We start from the raw sequence: 22,102 nt of genomic DNA on the forward strand, positions 1-22,102 counted from the left end.
CTCTGCACTGAATAGCATTTACTGCTGGTTGTCCCACCAGCCCAAAATCTCAAAAAGTATAACTATTCACACTGTAAAGTTCAGCACATTTTCCAAGTTTTGTGCCATCTGCAAATTTTGAAGTGTCAGAATTCAATTTTCAGCCATAAAACTCATAACCTAAGGACTCAAAAGATGTAACTGCATTAGCAGTTAGTTATAACAATAAATAAAAAAATTGGAAAATTAATCTGGGAATTTTGGATGTTGCCTAGCCAAAAGTTTGGTATCTGAAAAGCATTTGCCTTGTGTATATTTCACTGTACTCAAAGGGTACAGGGTATATATTTTTATTAAGGGCAAGTTACATCAGGTTTTCTTGCTCAAGAAGGGGGTCTGGCAGAAAAATGCTATAAATATTTTCTCAAAAATCTCAAGGCACTCTTAACTCTGCCATAACAGAAAAAAATTTCTTTTTCAGATGGACACCACTCCATGTACTGCTACACTAGTTCCTGAACTATATGTACACAGAACTTAATATTCTGGCTTCACATAAACCAAGACAACGATAGCTAGCATTATTAATATGCAGAGTTAAAGGTACAGATAATTGAAAAACCTTACCAGAACGATTTTATCGCAACTTTCCCTCACAAAGATTGTTCAATTCACAATCAACAGCATACATTTAGATTTTTTAAAAAAAAGAACATCAAAACACCTAAACATCAAGATATTTAAATAAAGGTCATAAATAACTTGGATAAAGAACTTGGCTATTATTTTCTCTGGGTTTAGCCTCATGTCAACCCTTTGAAAGTCACTTCCGCATGGTTGAAACCCTGATTGTATGAGGTCCCATATTAAAGCTTTTCAGCTGTTTAAGAATGAGTACTTGACTATTTCCAGGTCAATGGCCTGAATGAATGTATACAACTTTTATGAAGACATTACCCTTTCATTTACGGGCTTGATAAAGTCCAACTTAGTCCCTATTCGGCACAGGACTTCAGGACAGAAATGTTCTCAATATGGTGTATAGTAACAAGCTAACAAAGGCGATAAAGGAGAGATGGTTTTGGAAGTGCATCAAAAAAAAACTTCAAGTAGAAAGCGTGCTGACGTTTGGGTTATCAGAGAAGCCAGATTTATGTCTGCTCCCAATTGCAGGACCCTGGGCGTTATAAAAGTTGGAAATCAATCCATTCGGTAGCAATGGTGCAAGAAACAGAGACTTTAATCCCGACCAGGATATAAATCCAGGAGCCTGAACTGAACTCGTCTGACTCAGGAATCACTATGCATTTTTCTCTTTTTGTCAATGTCTTTTCTACTTTCCTTTTTCTGTGGCCTTAGTCTTTTTTCTGAACCGATCCCAAATTATTTGTTTCTCTTGTTCCCTTTTTTTGTGCATGACACTATTTAGAAACATCGCACTCCAGTCTCAACCAATGGCAGGAACATCAGAAGTTAGTTGAATGCCGATCAAGGTGGTAATAATATGGAGGCTTTATTCCAGTCAACTGTCAGTCTGGATCTGTGTTTATATGTTCAATAGCCTTGCAATTTATTTCTCCCAAAATCCAAGTTTCTTAGTAGGTTGAAATCACAAAAATATTAGTGCACATTTGTGCCTTTTAAAGATTAAACGGACTATTTTGCACAAGATCTTACTTGATCAAGTGAATAAAAATTTTGACAAAGTGATCACAGTTTAAAAAAAAATTCTCAAAATTGCATTATCTGTATTTTTGAACACTTCCCACTATAACGGGGCAAAAGTCACAAATCAGCCTCCAATACAGCTCAATTATAGAAATATAACAAACTTGTCGTTAATTTTGAGCCATTAGTGCACAAGACAATAGGCTCTGGTGTAACAGTGATCCATGATGCTCATGGTGCCAAAACAGCTCTAAAGATAAATAAACTTTACATTACTATGTCCCTAATTAAATAAAACCTTACTTTTTGTTTTGAAATTAGTCTGAAATAACTTGTAACCACAGGAATTTTATAACCTGGAACACAATGGCTCCCTTAATGAAGCACAAGTTTGAACTGGCAGCGGAAAATATAGGGAGAACCACACTATATTTTTCAGATGCTAATGCATAATATTTATGATAATAGAAGAAAGCTCTCCCTGAGTTTTGTCATGCAATATTGATTTGAGATACATAAACTAATATACACAATTTACTCTGAAAAATCTTCCCTGAATATAAATTGTTAAATGTTTCAAAGATTACAATGCTCAACAGTTTTTTTTATTTCATACATAGAAAACGTATTAGGAGTAGTGTTTGAAATGACAGAACTCCGTAAAATTTTAATGGCAGGTATTCTGGGAAAAATAACAGCATTCCATCCACAAATATTTTCAAGGAATAAATATGCATTTATAAATAGTGTAAATTTACATCAAGATTAGAAACAAAACAAAAAAAAAAATCACAAATCTGAAGTTTATTCCTTAGTCTATGTGCAACCCATTTATCTGTGACTTGGCTGTTTAGTTTAACTAGGAAACCAGAACAAATTTAAACATCGTGGTTTCAAAATAACAAAACAGATGAACATAAAAGCAGTAAAAAAAATCTCTCTCACCTAACTTTTCACATTACAAAATTTTCTTAATAGATGTTGCCCTCAAGAGAGACTTAAAATTCCTAACTACCATACAAAAATGACCAGCTAAGCTAGTACTTTTAAAGGGAAAATTCTGAATGAAAAAAGATGATGAAACCAATTCATCAGCCCAAGACAGAGTAATACAAAAAAAAAGAATGTCTTCAAGTCAGTAGTCTGTGTGATGTTGCCAGTTTTTCTCTGATATATACAAAATATGAAAAGTTATTTATAGGTACAGCTAAAACAGCTTTACATGAATCCATTTATCCTGGAAAAGAAGCAACTCCACTCCTATCCAGTATTGTTGACACTCCGCACTTGGAAGGTTGCATAGACACACAGTTTTCAGTCAGCAGCCACATGGGATAGCCAAATATCAGTGGTGTAACACAGTGGAGGTTGATGTCACATCCTGAACACCAAAGATGTTTCACTAGTTGTCCATTAAACAATATGTGTCAAGATGAGGATGAAGGCAGTGGAGGGGCCTGAAACAGAAGACTTCAAATGAGAACAACCTATTGCACGGCAGTAGTTTTTTTTTTCAGATCCAATGCAAGTGTACTTCGAACAGTATTATTAAAGAACTATCTACAGTCTGAGTTAATACAGACATAACATTTGCAAGTCTAAGAAGTTAACTGTCTTCAAGCAAAGTAGGAATTGGTGGTTTTAAAATCAACCTTAACACACAAGGTAGCAGGATTGGTGGGAGATAATCCTCACAGAAAGGACACGAGGATGAATGGCAGTCATAAGATTAGGCATGGTTCTACTTTCATTACAATACAATATCTAGTCACAGTCCAAACTTGTACACAAAGGGACTTGAGCAATGTAACAATGGAAACATACTTCAAACACAGAATTACTGCCTCCTTAGGACTATAAAACTGGATAAATTTGGCAAGGAAATAAATCATAACGAATTAATTAATCTTCTCCCCATCATTTTTGTGCATTCAAAACACACTTACTTCACTTTCCTGTCTGCAAATGCCAAAAAAGACCATAAGATATAGGAGCAGAATTAGGCCATTTGGCCCACTGAGTCTGCTCCACCACTCAATAATGGCTGATATGTTTCTCAACCCCATTCTCCTGCCTTTTCACCCATAATCCTTGATCCCCTTACTAATCAAGAACCTATCCATGTCTTAAATACATGCAATGACTTGGCCTCCACAACATTCTGCAGCAACGAGTTCCACAGACTCATCACCCTCTGGACAAAGATATTCCTCCTCACCTCAGTTCTAAAGGGTCATCCCTTCACTCTGAGGCGGTGACCATGGGTCCTAGTCTCTCCTTCTTGGAAACAGACCCTTCAGTCCAACTCGTCTATGCTGACCAGAAATTCCAATCTGACCTCGTCCCATTTACCAGCATTTTGCTCAAAACCCTCTAAACCCTTCCTATTCATATACCAATTCAGATGCTGTTTAAATGTTTTAATTGCACCTGTCTCTACCACTTCCTCTGACAGCTCGTTCCATACGCACACCAGCCTCTGTGTGAAAAAGTTACCCGTCAGATCCTTTTTAAATCTTTCCCCCCCTCACCTTAAACCTATGCCCTCTCGGGATAGGGGAAAGACCTTGGCTATTCACCTTATCTATGTCCCTCATTATGTTATAAACCTCTAGAATGTCACCCCTCAGTCTCCACTGCTCCGGGGAAAAAAGCCCCCAGCCTATTCAACTTCCCTCCACAACTCAATTCCTCCATTCCCAGCAACATCCTTGTAAATCTTTTCTGCATCCTCTCAAGTTTAACAACATCTTTCCTATAGAAGGGCGACCAGAATTTTGTATGCAGTATTTTAAAAGCCAGGACACTCAGTATTTTACAGATTTCAATGAGATCCTCCCCCATAGTCCTTCTAAACTCCATCGCGTACAGGCCCAGAGTCCTCGACACCTCCATCATATGACAAGCCCTTCATCCTGAGATCATTCTTGTAAATCTCCTATGGACCTCCTCCAAGGTCAGTACATCCTTCCTTAGATGCGGGGCTCAAAAATGCTCACAATATTCCAAATGTGGCCTCATGCAGCTTCAGCAGTGCATCCCTGCTTTTGTATTCTAGCCCTCTGAAATGAATGTGAATATTGCATTTGCCTTCCAAACTGCCAATTGAACCTGCATGTTAACCTTAGGACAATCCTGAACTAGGACTCCCAGGTTTCTTTGTACTTCAGATCTCCAAAGGCTTTCTCATTTAGAAAACAGACCATGCCTCTATTCTTCCTACCAAAGTGCATAACCTCACACTTTCCCACATTGCATTCTATCTGCCACTTTGCTCATTCTCCTCGCCTGTCCAAGTCCTTCTGTAGTCTCTATGCTTTCTCAACACAACCTGCTCCTCCACCTATTGGGTCATCTGCAAACTTAGCAACAGTTCTTTTGTCTGGTGTATTCATATAAAAGTATGGATATTTATTTTAATTTGCATTAAAGTTGCTAAGGTTTTTCATCTTTCATAGAATTATAGAAATCTTCCTGTTACTTTTTTGTTACTTCAATGTTGACTCTCACACTGGGTACAATTCCAAAGAGCTCAGTTACCTTGATCAAGCATTTTTTTTCTCAGCCTCAACAGTGATGTCAGCAAAGATTACTGTACAGAGATCAGAAGCAAGAATACCGGTTGATATTTTCTTGTCTATCCATTCCCAATGGGATCAATTAACTTAGTTTGCAGATTGAATCTGGTTTCTCTCTGATTTATATAGTTCAGTCAGAACCACTTATTCAGCCTATGAATTCAGAATTACTAGTTAACTTTGTATTTTGGCTGTGTAAATTAGAAAAAAAAAACTTTCCAAATATATTCCCATTATAATAATTGAACTTACTAATGTGAACTGGTCATAGATTTGCATCAGGTCCTCCATTTTGTACTGTTCCAGCACTACAAAATTGTCAAGATTTCCATTGGCCTTACGAGCACAGTCCTGGCAGTGCACTATATAGGTTTTCCTTGAGTTACTCTCATTTGTGACAAAAAGCAGATCAAAAACTTCTACCTGTTGTATAGAAATAAATATGACACTATTACAACATAAATTCTCCTGCAATTAAAAAACAATTTTGTCATAATTTCTTTCACACATTCCAGATTGTAATCATTTCCATATGTTAATTTAATACAACCAACCCCACCCACCAAGCTTTTCTACAAGGCTTCATACTTTTAAAAAAAAAACTAAGTCTTGCAATGCCACTTGTATTCAACAAAATATAGACAATTTAGGAATTTTGCAGTTCAACAGGTTAAACATGCTGTCCTTCTGTCTCGGTTAGATCTCTCCCCAGTTCTTGAACTGTTAGGAGTAAGTTTCTCTGAGGCTCCTGAGTCTTTTGAACTTTCTTCTGGAAGAGAAGGTGGAACTAGAATCTTTGAAATCATTTTTTTTAAGGGCAGAGATGGAAGGATTCTTAATAAGCAAGCAGATGAAAGGTTATCAGGGATATGTGGGAATGTGGATTTGAAGTTACAATCAGATCACCTATTATCTCATTAAAAGGTAGAGCAACCGGAGTGCCAAATGGCCTACTTCTTGTTTGCATATTGTCCTTTCTGTGCTGAATCTTACATGACGAACAATCGCAACCCAGTTAGAATTCAGGATACTACAATACTAAAGCTTATTCTGGTTGCGAGGATAAAGTAAAAAACAAGCAATGTATGTACTGGTGGGACTGGAGTATGAATGATAACTGCACACATGGGCTTTTTCTCACTGGAAAATGGAAGGATGATAGATGATAGGACTGTTGTTTCTGAGGTTCTAGCACAGCAAAACATAATAACATTTTCATTGTGCCCAGAACAGGAAAGGGTATCACAGTGATACCAGCGTGGTCACATTACTGGATTGGCAATCCAGAGATGGACCTGAGAAATGAGCTCAAATTGCATCTTGTCATTTGGGGAATTTGAATTCAGTTAATTTCATTAATCTGGAAGAAAAAGTTAGCTACAGTGATGGTGGCCAAGACATTGTTGTAAAAATGATCTGGTTCATCAATGTCCTTTAGAGATGGAAATCTGCTGTTCTTACCTGGTCTGGCTGAAATAGGACTCCAGACCAACAGCAATGTGGTTTACTCTGATCAAGCCACAGCTTTGTCAAAATGTTAGAATGTCGTCGAAGTGGAAAATCAATGATACACCCATCATCAGTCTAACTGTTGGACACGAAGGCATGCACAGACCTGTCAAAACTGCAAAGTGTCCCACATACTAGCCAATCAACAACTTGATACTACTCAACCCTCAGAACCACTGGGCCCAATTTTAACTGTGAATGGTGTCTGAATGAGTTAAAATTTGTCCCAATTTGGTTTTCAGGCAATGTTCTAGAATCCTCCCGCAACTCCTGCTCACTACATATCCACTGACACTAGATGGCAGAATAATGGTTTGCAGTAAGGAAGGAATAACCATAGAGGACTCAGAATTGACTCCATGCAGTCTCATGGCATCAGATATTTTTAGTAAGATTAACGTTCATTGCAAAGGGGATTGGAGTTCAGAAGTAGGGATGTCTTATTGCAGTTATACAGGGCTTTGGTGAGATCACATCTGGAATACTGCAAGCTGTTTTAGTCTGTCCACCCAAGAATGAGAGTGCAATGTAAGTTCTCTAGGTTAATGCCGGGCATGGCAGGACTGCACTATGAGAAGACATTTGTGAATAAGGGCTCAGTCGAACTGGAGTCTAGAAGGCTGAGACAGGGTCTGACTGAACCAGGGTTACAATCTCAGGATATGGGGTAGGGCATTTAGGACTGACATGAGGAAAATTTGTGATGACGCTATGGCCGAAAGAGGTGCATTTTGTCCTTTTTTTAAACAAAGGGAGATTGAGATAAAGATGATGAGCGGTCTGCTCCTAGCCAATAAAGTAAACAGGTTGTGAGGCCTTGGGTTTTTTTTTTAAAATGTTGGAACAATATAAGCAGCATGAAGGGGTGGAGTCAAGCTCCCAAAGAATCAGAATTTTAGTTTAAATTTCAGTAGTTGATGGGATCTTCAAGTTGGATGTGGAAGCTGTCATTCCTCTCTGTGCTACAGCTAAAAGCTTGGATCTCTTTTCCTGCTGATAGAATTATATGCGAGACAATCTATTTTACTTAATTTGCCTTTGCCAAGAGTGTTTTAATGGAACGTTACTATATTGGACCAGTTGATGTTCAGAAATTATACAATCTGTTAAATCTATTGGAATACTTAACAGGATAAGTTATTCCAATTATTCGTTCTTTTGTTTGTATTTTACCTATACAATAAGAATAAAGTGCATTTTGGTAGGTGACCAATAAAATTGCTTCCGGGACACAATATCTTACACTTGTTTTTAGAAATAAGAAAAGGTTGGTGTCTAGGCTATTTCCTTGTTGTACCTGAAGGGGGTTTGGTCTGGTCCAAAACAAATTGTCTTCACTAAAAGTATAGTGAATCTGTGGAATTCTCTACCACAGAAGAGGAAGAAGGATGCTTATGTAAGGTTTAGGAAACAAGGAATGGAAAAGGCTCTAGAGGGATACAAGTTATCCAGGAAGGAACTGAAGAAAGGGCTTAGGAGAACTATAAGGGGGCATGAGAAAGCCTTGGCAGATAGGATCAAGGAAAACTACAAGGCTTTTTATACGTACGTGAGGAATAAGAGAATGACCAGAGAAAGGGTAGGGCCAATCAAGGATTGTAAAGGGAATTTGTGCACAGAGGCTAGAAAGAGATAGGAGAGGTCCTTAATGAATGCTTTTCTTCGGTATTCACAACTGAGAGGGACCTAGTTGCAGAGGAGGACAGTGTGAAACAGGCTGATAGGCTAGAGGAGGTCGACGTTAGTAAAGAAGATGCACTAGGAATTTTGAGGAACTTGAAGATCGATAAGTCCCCTGGGCCTGATGGGATTTATCCAAGGATTCTATGGGAAGCGAGGGAAGAGATCGCAGGGCCTTTGGCGATGATCTTTTCATCCTCACTGTCCACGGGTATAGTGCCGGAAGACTGGAGAGAGGCAAACATCATTCCCTTGTTCAAAAAAGGGAATAGGGATAACCCTGGAAATTACAGGACAATTAGTCTTACTTCAGTGGTGGGCAAATTATTGGAAAGAGCTCTGAGAGATAGGATTTATGATCACTTGGAAAGGCACAGTTTGATTCGTGACAGTCAGCATGGATTTGTGAGGGGTAGATCATGCCTCGCAAACCTTGTTAAATTCTTTGAAGAGGTGACCAAACACGTGGATGAAGGTAGAGCAGTGGACGTGGTATACATAAATTTAGGTAAGGCGTTTGATAAGGTTCCCCATGGTAGGCTCATGCAGAAGGTAAGGAGGCATGGGATAGGGGGAAAATGTGGCAGATTGGATTCAGAATTGGCTGACCCTTAGAAGACAAAGGATGGTAGTGGACGGAAAATATTCAACATGGTGCTCAGTTACGAATGGTGTACCATAAGGATCTGTTCTGGGTCCTCTTCCATTTGTGATTTTTGTAAATGATTTGGATGAAGGAGTGGAAGGGTGGATTAGTAAGTTCGCGGACGATACGAAGGTGGGTCGCGTTGTCGATAGTGTGGAGGGCTGTTCTAGGTTGCAAAGGGCCATTGATAGGATGTAGAGCTGGGCTGAGAAGTGGTAGATGGAGTTTAACCCTGAAAAGCGTGAGGTGATTCATTTTGAAGGTCAAATTTGAAAGCAGAATACAGGGTTAAGGGAAAGATTCTTGGCAGTGTGGAGGAGCAGAGGGATCTTGGGGTTCATGTCCACAGTTCCCTGAAAGCTGCCACCCAGTTGATAGAATTGTTAAGAAGGCGTATGGGGTGTTAGCTTTCATTAATAGAGGGATTGAGTTCAAGAGCCGTGAAGTTATGCTCCAGCTATACACAAGCTTGGTTCGGCCACATCTGGAGTATTGTGTCCAGTTCTGGTCGCCTCATTATAGGAAAGATGTGGAAGCGTTGGAATAGGTGCAGAGGAGATTTACCAGGACGTTGCCTGGAATGGAGGGAAGGTCTTACGAGGAAAGGTTGAGAGAGCTAGGCTTTTCTTTGGAACGACGATGGATGAGATGTGACTTGATAGAGGTGTACAAAATGATCAGAGGTATAGATAGAGTAGACAGCCAGAGACTTTTCCCTAGGGTGGAGGTAGCTATTACGAGGGGGCATAGTTTTAAAGTGAGTGGAGGTAGATATAGGGGAGACGTCAGAGGTAGGTTCTTTACTCAGTGGTCGGGGCGTGGAATGCATTGCTGGAGAGGGTAGTGAAGTCAGCCTCATTAGGGGCATTTAAACGGCTATTTGATAGGTATATGGATGATAGTATGAGGTAGGGGTGGAGGTTAGATAGACCTTCGGATTAGGGTAAAAGTTCGACACAACATCGTGGGCCGAAGGGCCTGTACTGTGCTATGTTCTAGAAGGCTGTGTAGGCCAAGTCACTGAATATATTAAGATAAGGTACATTTTTAGATTTTAAAAGCATCAAGGGGTATGAGTGTTAGAGGAAACGTGGCACTGAGATACAGGATCAACCATAATCCTATTGAATGGTAGAGAATAGGTTCAAAGGGCTAAATGGCCTACACTTGTTCCTTGTTTTTGTGATGTAACTTGAGCAAGGAAACTTGATTAACACTTGCTGCTTTCCTTCACCTGAAGAATCATTACTATGTTATGTGTCATAATCATCTAGCTTCATGATTAGAGGTAATTTTTAGTTTTAGGAATTAAGCATTAAATTTGAAATAAATGAAAACATCCAATTGAGAAACTGATAACTACCCTACTTTGAACACAAATCAAAAAATCTTCCTATTAATTTCCTTTGAAGGGTAACTAACATTTGTTTATCTTGTTTTACAAGATCAAACTTGGTGTGTGAAGGCACAACACACCTTTAAACTTATATGGAGCCAAAGATCTACCCTGACTTCAACAAAAGATTTGAATTGTTTACATCCCAGATGGAAAGGAGTTGAAAGGCAGTGGTAAACAAAACAGCTTGACAGGGCCAGCAATTCTGACAAAGGGCACCTCAAAATTCAAAATTTTCATGCGGGGTACTGAATCAAAGTAAAAATAGTTCTACTGAACCATCCTAAATCATGCCACATTGGCACAGTGAGAAGGTTGCTTTGTTTAATTTAACAAGATTTTTCTCCCAGAAGTTTGTCTTGATGGAGGCTACCGCTCATTCAGTTGGGAAAGCCAAAGAGCTACATGTTAGGTCTGTGTGTGGAGAAAAAAATTTATCATTCACTGCACTCGAGCTTAGTTGGGAATTCATGAGGAGGAATAGTCATCCAACTTAAAGCTAGAGGAAGAAATCTACAATGGCCTCACACTGAAAGGTAGGCAGTTAACCTTATGACAGAAGGCAGTCACAGCTTGATCACTTAGCTTGGCAAGAGCTATACGGAAGTTGTGGGAACAGACTAGGGAAAAAGTAGTTTATGTAGTTCCAACTCCGGGGCAAGGAGTGGAAGCCAGCAAAGTATTCAGGTTTCAAAGAGAATCTGGAGGATCACTTAGCCAAGCTAATGGAAGGATTCCCATGATTGTTCAATTATGGAGAAGACCTGAGACACCGAGGAGAAATCAAAGTAACTTCAGAGATGAAGGCATTTCTTCAGGTTTGTCCCAGGACAAGAGAACAAACTTTAAAAATTTTGTCAGGGAACTCATTTCATGAGGCAAGAAAAGGAGGAAGAGAGAAAATAATTTGTAGAACTTAGTCTATAAATCAAGTTGTTACAAACTAAAATGTCAAGATGGTGGTGCTCGCTTTGCTTAATTTCTCTTTACCTACAATAATGTTTAATTTTCTTTAAAAACAAAATCTTGGGGTATAATTTACTTGAGTTAATCACTGCGTATTCAAACTGCTATTTAAACATTAATGATCTCCACTGTGAATGCATCCTGTGGTGAATGTCACTTGAAGGTCCTGGACAATATGCAGTCGCAAGCTGATGAGTCACAGAAATATTCACACCACACAAATGCCAGGCAACATCTATCCCCACCGAGAGAGAGAGAATATTTAACAAGAGAGAATATTTAACAACCTCTAACATGACAGTCAATGGCACTACAATTACGGAAACCCTATCATCATACAAGTCTCCACTAAACTGAAATAAACTTGGAATAACTACATAAATATTGTGATTACAAGAGCATGTCAAAGGCTGGGAATTCTGCAGCAGGTAATTCACCCCAATTCCCTAATGCCTTACCATCTACAACTGCACTACTCGGGTGTAAAATCAAAACTCTCCACTCGCCTGGACAAATGCAGTCCGAACAGCGTTCAAAATGTTTGACAACATCCAGAACAAAGCAGCTGTTCGACTCGTCTCCAATTCTCTGCAACCTTCTAATGTTCACTCCAGTCACCACAAGACCACCACGGTTGAATGCATACCATCTACAAGATGTACTACATTAACTGAACAAAGGTCATTGACAGCACTTTTCAATCCTAGTACCTCTATCACCTACAAGGACCAGGGCAAGATCTGCAAAGAAACACTACCACTTGCAAGTTCCCTTCCAAGCTGCACAATTGTGACCCGTGGATATATTGATATTCTTCGACAGTTGCAGTGACATATTTCCAGACTTGCATCCTGTTGGAAAACATACATCATACAGACTACAACTCATCAACGCAATTAGGGATAGGCAATAAATGTTGACCACGAATTTGAGAAAAAAGGGCAGAGCTGCCATTCGAGTGGCTTTAAATTCATGATATCAAGCAGAAAGCATTCCTGAAAAGCAGGAGCCATCAGCAGGGGGGGAAAAAGGAAAAGTTAAAGCTGTTCTATCTTTGCAGTGATTACGAATTGCACTCTCCAGAGGATGGCTACCAATCAGTAGCCAAGCTCAGAAATGTCCGAACCTGCTGTCTCATGCTCAGGCAACATTTAATTTTGCAACTGTCCCTGGAATCCATACTCTGAAATCCATATGCTGTGTATGACCCCTCGTCACCTGGAAGCTCATATTCCAATACCACATCGCAACACATCGCACTGAGGTAAGCACGTTGTGCACCTGTGCATCCCAATTTACACTAGTTTGTTCCCATTCTGCTGTTACATTCAAAAGGCAAGAATCATGTTTTGTTCATTTTAAAACATTCAAAGAACTAAAAATACAAGTTGCCCCGAAAAGGTACAATTTTTTTTATCACTGCTCTATTTCGCCGAGCCTCTGTCTTGGCATAAGTGACAAAACAATGGTCCATTATCCAGCATAAGCACTCATTTAATGATCCAAATAATTTAAAATTAGTTTGGTGTTCATATCTAAGGCAAGATCATTAAAAAAAAAGGCACACTTTTGAAGTACTTTGTACAGGAATACTTATTTTTTAGTTGTCACTAATCCTACCAAGTTTAAAATTTAATAAGCCATTTTTAATCATATTCCCAATGAGCAGGATTTCTGTCATCATGCTCCTATTTCAGCAAACTTGCCAACTAAAACCAACCTTGACTGCATATTTCAGAAACTGTAAAAAATGATTACATTTTAAATTTTATACAAAACATGCTCACTTACAACCAGCTTCACAAAACTTTCAGTACATTTCTGTTGATGAGGATATGAAATGGACCAACAAAGAAAAATAGAACAGCATCACAATATGGTCAATAGTACTCGTAAATTAATGACAATTTAGGCGCCTCACAAACTAAGTTGCCATTACCTTCAACAGAAAGTTAAGTTTTACCGACCTCACAAATACTGCAGTAGTGTGCAGGCTCCTCCTTTGTGCGGCCATGCCATACAATCTCTTTGCCCGTGCTAATGAGAGTTTCTCTTAACGTCTGACATTGCTTGAGGGTTCTCAGCAAGCAGAATCTAAAGAAAGAGGCTTTTAATTTTAGCAAACTACTGTTTCATATTCATTGTCTTTTACATTGACATTCTCTCATACTTTGAGTGACAATCCCAGTGGATAATCCCAGGCGGTAATCAAATATCTTCATGGCCTCCAACAATCAGTGGCAACCAATAACAAGTGAAGCGCAGCTCCATGTCTAATCCTAATCCTTGCCAAAATTTTTCTCCCTTGCTGACAATTTCCCTCTGTTCAGTCATCTATTCAATGACTCATCCATGGCCACCAATCCCCATATCTGTAGTCAAGTGAAAATTTTGAGGGCTCTTGTGGTGCAGTACTGGTGACCCTAGATTGTAAAAACCTTTCAATTTTATTTAAACAAAACAATATTTTCTAATATTTAATGAAGTTCAACTAATTACAAGTCAAGAATGACCTGCAAGGTAGCTTAATTCTTTCCTCACCTTTTTATACTCAACAATGCTTCTCTTTCTACTTGACAAATATCCAAGGTTTCTTAACTTATATTTTACCAACATTCAGAGATAAATGAAAATTTGCAATCCAATATTTCAAAAATTTCCACAGTTTATCCAAGATGATTAAGGCTTAGGCGTTATCAATATGAGGCAAGTAAAGTCAAAAATCAATCCCCTGGAGAAAACTCCAGACCAAAACAATCCAAATCAAAACTGCATTAAGCATTCCTCACGCAGTTCAGACAAGGAAAAAGCAAGAGAGTGGTTTGTTTGTGAAATGAACTTCCAGAGGAAGTGGTGATGTGGGTACAGTTATAATGTTTGAAACATATTGGATAGACACGCGAATAAGAAATGTTTGAAGGGATACGGACCAAGTGCAGGCAGGGAAGACGAGTTTAGTTTGGGATTATGGTCGGCATGTTTCCATGCTGTACGTTTCTACGATTCTTTATAAATGACCAATCCCACTCCATTTATGAACATATTAGGCAAATAAGAAAATTCTTAATTATTTGAAGTTACAATATTGGAGAGGTTCTAACATTTCCAGTGTTGACTTAACACTTACTTGATCATTTCAAAAAGCTTGGGATCAGACACCTTGATATTACGTGCCATGTTCCAGGACAGATGGACCATGGGAACAATAGACTTCACGCTCTGTAGTTTATTCCATTCATATCGTTCCACTGCTAGTTTATATTGATTTGCTGTAGAGGAAACCATGAGTTTTTAACTTTAAAAATCAGTGTTCTAAGTGCTGCAGTAAAAGCTTTACTGGGCCCAGTAAAAAAGCAAATACTGTACAAATTGCCAAAAAGCTACTGAAAAAGCCTTTCTACAATTATACTATACTTCTGTGGTACAAATTGTGCTTTCCTCATTAACAAATTTATTTTGTCCTGTGAATGATCTAACTCTATCATCGTAAAGGCATCAATGCTATTTACTAGCTTAGTTAATGCAATAATAGTACCTGTCAGAGGACCGACATTCCAAGCAATGTTGTTGCACCACCCAATGGCCTGAACCCAATGCACTGTACCAGCATTTATCCATACCAAATCTCCGGGGCGCTGAATAAATCGATACACTGGCACATTGGCCTCATAAAGGTCCTCTAGGTTTGGCCACCATGAGCCCATCAAAAAATTAATGTTGTTCCTGATAAAAGAAATAACTGGTTTTGAAATCTATTCATAACATTTTCACAAATTCAAAGCTGCTTCATTACAATTAACATCCTTGTTAAAACTACAAGCACATTCATTTCTGCAATTTAAAACAGGCAGTTGAAAAATGCTAGGAATTTAGCAAACAAACACTCCTCTCTAAGGGCTTAAAGCAAAGCAATTCTAGCTGTGTGTGTTTGGTGATGGTGGAGGAACAGTAAACTTGGGGTAATTGGAAGAAAGACAGATCTGCATTTACATCACACTTTTTGTGACCACTAGATATCTCAAAGCACTTTGCAGGCAGTGAAGCATTTTTGAAGAATATTCACTGTTTTATGGTAGGAAATGCAACAACCATTTTGCAGGAAACTCTCACAAATAGTAGTGTGATAAGTACCAGCCTTTTTGTGATGTTAACTGAGAGATAAACGTTGGCTGAGACACTGGGGAAAACTTCTTCGACACAGTGTCATGGTATCTTTTACATCCATGTCAGATAACGGTGAGCACCTTGCTTTCACATTTCACCCAAAAGACGGTCCCCCAAAAGTACAGATAGAGGCCTTCCGGACCACTGAGTCTGCACTGACCCTGTGAAGACATCCCAACCACACCCATCCCTCAACTCTATCCCTGTAACCCCACATTTACCATGGCTAATCCACCTAGCCCTGAACATCTCTGGACACTACAGGGCAATTTAGCATGGCCTTCACATCTTTGGACTGTGCAAGGAAACCACAGCACCGGACAGAAACTTGATAAGGTTTTTTCAAGAAATGACAGATCAGCTGGATGGGTAAAATGCAACGAGCATGATATAAATGGACTTTCAGAATGTCTTTGACAAATACCCCAAAGTAGACTATACACCCTCGAAGTTGAAGCAGTACAGCAAATTACACGTTAAATAGTTTAGAAGAGAAAAAAAACAGAGCACAAGTTAAAACTTATTCCTCAGTGGTTTATAAATAGGTCATAGCGTTTCTAGGATTCTGTTTTGCAACAGCTTCTGTTCATTTCTGTATATCACTGATGTGGATATAGTGTCAGAGGAAGCACAGTCCAAATTTGTAGAGAGTTTGGCAAATGATTCTGAAGATCACAAGTTACAAGATGATACTAACACAGAGTGGTGGGCTAAAACATAGGAAATTAATTCAATCGTGGTGAATCCGAGGTAGTAAATTTTGATTTTAAGAAAATATATTTTGAAAGGCAGGAAACATAAAAATTAGAGAGGCCAAATTCTGGAACTTACTGCCCAAAACGGCAGTACAGGCAGAAAACTTATATTTAAAATATTCTTGGATATACAGCTGAAGTACCGTAAACTACTGGTTGTCAACCAAGAACTGGAAAGTAGAATTAGATGGATAGCTTTGGCCAGAACAGGCACAATTAGCTAAATGGCTTCCTCCAGTGCTGTAAATTTTCTATTTTGCTATGTCTCTACGTTAGACCAAGGTTGCATGGATGAGAGTATGTACAAGGGAGTTTTGTCAGCAGAGAGGAGAAACATTTTTAAAGATAGCTGTGTAGCTGTGGAATGTATTAACAGAGGTCATGATTGATGCATAGACATGCAACAATTAAGAATAGATTAGATAGGTGGCTGAAGGAAATGGGAACAATGAAATATGGAACAATGAAATAACACATTGTTATTTGTCAACAAGATTAGTTTTTTTTAAAGCCTTGTTCATACATTTGCTGATACGTTCTACAGGTATCTCATCTCTATCTCATGCCTGCTGTTAATACATAATAAAAAAAGACAACAATGCAATATGGTCTTCTACTTTTTGTGGGAAATAACTGCCTGAAGACTCTTGAATTTGAATCCCTTCTAACATTATTTTGCTGAGTTATAGTTAGTTACAGCATCACATCTTCCATATGCTTCATAGCAATTAACAAAACCAATATTTAACAATGTTAAAGCTGTTACTTCTATATAGCTGACATATTTAAAATAATTTGTAAATAGTATTTAACCGACCAGTATTATCCTGGAGACAACTCTGATTAATTTGATTTGAGGGAAACAGGTGTCTTTGTGTGGCATGACCCAGACAAAAGCATATTTGTTTGATCAAGCTGGCTGGCTATGTAATTTCTGCATTTTGAGCATTCAATAGGAGTACCATACAGAGAGGTACAGACAGTTTCAGAACATAAATCCTGTATGTTACCTTGCCTGGGCTCAGTACACATTTGCATCCAACATTTGATGTCCCTATTAAGGAAGCTGCCTGATTATCTATGTAAAGCAGATATTCCATAAGCCTAGAAAAACTGCTTAATTTCTAGATCCAGGACCTTCCTAAATTTATAATATTAGTTCTAATCAAACATAACCAGCTTAATTCAAATACACTTTTAAATGAGAACTTCAATGAGTTTATCATGAAACACAGTTGACTGACAGCTCAAACCACAGCCTTGAAGGAAACTCCATTAATTTTGATCTATTTTAATAGCTGTAAAGTTTTTGAGGTGATTCAAGATGGTGAAAAGGTGCTAAATAAGCTCATTTTACAAAATGATAATAGAGTGAGAAGACTCTGTCGCAAAGTTTTATTTAAGTAATTATTTAAGTTATTGCTCAAGTGATTTATGCTGTAAATAAAACTTAATGATGATGTGTATGCATTATGTTTTACTACTTGGTGTGCATTTTTACATTGATTAATGTGGGCCTCTTGATCAACCAGAATATTTGATCAACTGGTACACTCTGGTCCCATTGATGCTGGTTAATAAAAGGTTTGCTGCATTAATTGAGGCTGGGTTCAAATCCAGGTTTCAGAAATGAAAGATTGCTATCTCAGTCCTGTGCCAGCTAAATTGAAAATGTTTATATGGATCTTTAATTTTTTTTTTAAACAGGCTTGCTCAAAAAGACAGATTTTAAGCAGGTCTCAAAGGAGGAGAGGTGGAGAGGAGAGAATTTCAGATCTTAGGGCCTAGAGAGCTGAAGGCAGAGCCAATAATGGTGGTGATGGGGATGTGGAGCCACGAAAAGCCAGAGCTGGAGAAATGTATCTTGAGGATTGTAGCGCTGTAGAAGGTTATAAACATAGGAAGTGGTTGTAAAGAGATCATGAAGGAATCTGAATATCTCAACGAGAATTTGCTTGCCTGTGCAAGAGAAAGAACATGGAAATGATGAGTTAATTTGACCTGGTGTGGGCAAAGTTATGGACAGCAGAGTTTTGATTGAGTTCAAGTCTATAGCAATAGTTCAATAATGGATGGAGGGAATAGATGAATCTGCATCTAGCCAGTTCACGAACAAGCTTTTCAGCAACAGAAGAAAGAAGATAAAAGTGGAAAAGGGCAATGCCACAAAGATGGACATGGATGGTCTTTGAATAGCACAGGATAGTACAGAATAGAACAGAACAGGCTTTATTGTCACATATACTCAATGAATACAGTGAAAAGTTTGTAAGTCGCCAATTAGAGGGCTGCCTTAGATACAAAATGTACCTAGGCACAGCTTCTTTAGTTACAAAATTTAGACAAGACAAAAATAAAATGTCCAGCATTATGGAAAAAAAAGTTTAGTACAGCAGACCATGCGAGCACCTAGCTTCCAGTCCGGACCAGGCCCTGGCTCCACACTGCTCCGGCAACATGCCGCGCTGGGAGGCCACTGCACCAGGTCATGAGGTCACCACACCAGCACTGGGAGGCTGCTGCGCCAGGTTGGGGAATGCTAGCGGAAGCTGGGAGTCGAAGAGAAAAACAAAAGAGAGAAAAAGGAGAGCACTGGGAGAAAGAAAAAATAGAAGAAAAGGAAGAAAAGAAGAAGAACAGGCGGAGCGGATGAGCTCCGGCTACAGCGCCCTACTCCGCCACCATCTTGCTCCATTTGTGAAAAAGATATAATATTGAAGCTGTGGTGGGTCAAGAGGCGCTAGATCAATCCCCACCATTTTGCTGCAAGGAAAATTCAGCATCACTATACTCTATTTTCTTCGTGGGATCTTAAATTGCTCTTTGGAAAGGACAAACTATTTAGGCTTTAATGCCACATGCTCACATTATGATTATTGACATGTTTTTCTCATACCTTTTCATATGATTTTAAAATACATCTCCTTAACAAAAATATGCTTATTGGCAAAACATTCTTACTTTTCACAGAAGTCATTCATGACTGCCCAGTACGACTCAGGTACAGCAAACCATTCACAATCTCCAGGACCTATATTAATATTAACAGAGCAGAAATTGTTGTTTTCTTGATGACCTGTAAATAAAAGCAAAAGAGTGAAGAGTAGCTAAAAATGAAAATTCAAATGCATTGATCAAGTTGCCATTTAAGTATTTTTGCTCAGTATTTTGTGATCTGTCAAATTAAACAATAAATTGCAAAATAAAAAAAATACAGCCTTAGTTCATAGTTTCTTATCATTTCAATTCATATCCATCTCATGTCAAATTAATCCTTACAAGTTTGTGCTATTTATTCTCTACACTGAATGCAGTTTAATCTCAGACACCCAAGTTATTCTACTCCATACTTGCAAAACCTAGCTGTTTTATCTATCATAGCTGGCATGTGAGATCCCCCCATATTTCCTACATATCTATAAGCATCACTGCTAACCCAGTTAATGCGTCTGTTGCCACATACTGAGGCATATTACTATCTTTCTTAAGAAAGCAACATTCATTATTGTGAATCTGTAAATTATTCTGAAGATGGTATCAGTTATCAGTATCTTAAAACTCTTAGCGGGGTTCATTTAACTCTAATAATGTCAAATATTAAACAGTTTTCTAAACCTAAGCTCCTAAATGTTTCAACAGTTGGGAGTTCAATTAGAACATTTGATAAGTGGTAGTTCATTACAGGAGAATAACATCAAGCAAAAACTTCAGATTTTAATCAGTGAAACTCAAGTGGTTTGTTAATTTTCCAAATTGAGACTAAATTATTGTTTGCATTCTGTTACATGTCCAGCTTTTAAACAAAGAAATTGCATGGTTCTAAGAACCATAGCTTCCTCCTGAGTTTTCAAATAGGTCATTATGTAATACTTTTTCTAACCAACTCCCAAAGGACTGCACAGTGCTTTGTATATTTTGATAACATTTCATTGTGAAATTCAATGTCTGCCACCACCTGCACATAACCACTGTATGGGGGCAAGCTCTGCGTATCATCACTGCCCAGGACCTGACCTCTGTTGGGTTCCAAGAGTTAATGCCAGATGCAGAGCAAACGACCAACTGGACTGCCAACACGCTGCAAAAGGAAGAAGGGTGATTAGAAGCCACAGATCTTCGCTTCATTACCACTCTTCCGTGCTCAATGAAAACAAACAAAAAAGTATAAAACTGCTTTAGCTACAAAATAAATGTTAAATTATTTCTCTACTTTTCTGATACTTCCATAATGCAGACAGTAAAGGATATGCTGAAAATCCCCTGCAACCCAAACTCACTAAGAGTAGGATATATTTAATTATTTAATAGCAGGTTTGTGGACCCCATGCCGTTGCTTGTCCACGTCTGTTCTTTATTGTTTAGTTGTCAATTTGCACACCACACTTTAGAGACTAGTGTTATTTTAGTGAATTTCTTCAGGAGGAAATATATAAAGCCACAGTATGTCTCTCTCTATTCATTCTCTATAATTAAATACATTGTTTTCATTCCGAACAATTCTGGAATATTGCCACTTTCAGGTTTTTATTGTCAAAACCTGACATTTTGTTTTACCCTTCAATTTGGACTTCCTCCTTGTTCTTCATCCAAGATCAGCAAACTAGACAATCTAATAATTTACTATAGTTCAGTTTTTGGGAACTAGTCTTGAGCAAAACGGCCTCTGCATTTCTACATTACAACAGTGACTACTTAATGGGCTGTAAGGTGGTGATGAAACGTGCTATAAAAGTGCAAGTTCTTTTCTGTAGTAGAAAAAGTAGGAGTAGGGGTAAGCCACTTGGCCTTTTGAGCCTGCTCTGCCATTCAACATGATCGCGGCTGATCTCCATCTCAACATCATATTCTGGCTTTCTCTCCTTTGATGTCTTTAAAATCTAAAACAAAATCGTTCTTGAAAATATTCAGTGACTTGGTCTTCATAGCCTTATGTAGAAGAGAATTGCATAGGTTCATTTCCCTTCGAGCTTTTCCTTATTTCAGTCAGAGCCATGCAGCACAGAAACCAATCCTTCAGTCCAACTCATCCATGCTGACCAAGTTTCCCAAATTAAACTAGTCCCACTTGGCTGCATTTGGCCCATATCCCTCTAAACCTTTCCTATTCATGTACCTGCCCAAATGTCTTTTAAGTGGTGTAACTGCACCTGCATCTACCACTTCTTCTGGCAGTTCATTCCACATAAGAATGTGTGAAAAGGTTGCCACTTGGGTCCCTTTTAAATCTTTCTCCTCTCACTTAAAAAAAAAATACATGCCCTAGTTTTGAACTTCCCCACCCTAGGGAAAAGATCTTTGCTATTCACCTTACCTATGCCCCTCATGATTTTATAAACCTCCATAAGGTCACCTCTTAACCTCCTACACTTCAGTGAAAGAAGTAAACCCTCCAATCCCAGCAACATCCTGGTAAATCTTTTCTGACCCCTCTCCAATTATAATATCCTGAGACTAGGACTCTTAACTAGGCTCTCCAGCCAAGGGAAGCAACCTCTTACTATCTAATTAACTGCATTCACTTAGTTCTGTTTTTACAATTCGCAATCCCATGGTCTATCCTATATCCTGATACTGTGACCCTGCTTCTAGACTACCCAACCAGGGCAAACATCCTCCTTGCAGTCTGTCCAGTCCTGTTATAATTTTATATTTCTCAATCAGATCCCTTCACGTTCTTCTAAACTCTTGTGAATTGAATCAATCTCTCCTCATAGTGTAGTTCTGCCATCCTACTGAACCTATGCTGCACCTCCTCTATTGC

The 22,102-nt window shown here is 38.5% G+C and overlaps 1 protein-coding gene across 4 annotated transcripts in view; it reads right to left on the bottom strand.

Annotated features, from left to right (window-relative positions):
• Positions 1-1,476: 1,476 nt before the first annotated feature.
• kdm6a (lysine (K)-specific demethylase 6A) overlaps positions 1,477-22,102 on the bottom strand; it is a 224,219-nt gene continuing 203,593 nt past the window's right edge. For 2 of the 4 annotated variants that reach the window (XM_048602716.1, XM_048602715.1), the window contains 6 exons: positions 19,303-19,417; positions 14,958-15,145; positions 14,550-14,691; positions 13,390-13,516; positions 5,478-5,648; positions 1,477-3,104 (listed from right to left, as the gene is read on the bottom strand). In XM_048602716.1, the coding sequence (XP_048458673.1) occupies positions 3,075-3,104; positions 5,478-5,648; positions 13,390-13,516; positions 14,550-14,691; positions 14,958-15,145; positions 19,303-19,417 (773 nt within the window). In that variant the 3' untranslated portion in view covers positions 1,477-3,074. Of the gene's footprint in view, positions 3,105-5,187; positions 5,379-5,477; positions 5,649-13,389; positions 13,517-14,549; positions 14,692-14,957; positions 15,146-19,302; positions 19,418-22,102 lie in introns of those variants that run through there. The other 2 variants (XR_007263189.1, XM_048602717.1) reach the window with 2 other exon arrangements.

The sequence above is a fragment of the Rhincodon typus genome, chromosome 11, assembly GCF_021869965.1.
Source record: "Rhincodon typus isolate 14 chromosome 11, sRhiTyp1.1, whole genome shotgun sequence".
NCBI lineage: Eukaryota > Metazoa > Chordata > Chondrichthyes > Orectolobiformes > Rhincodontidae > Rhincodon > Rhincodon typus.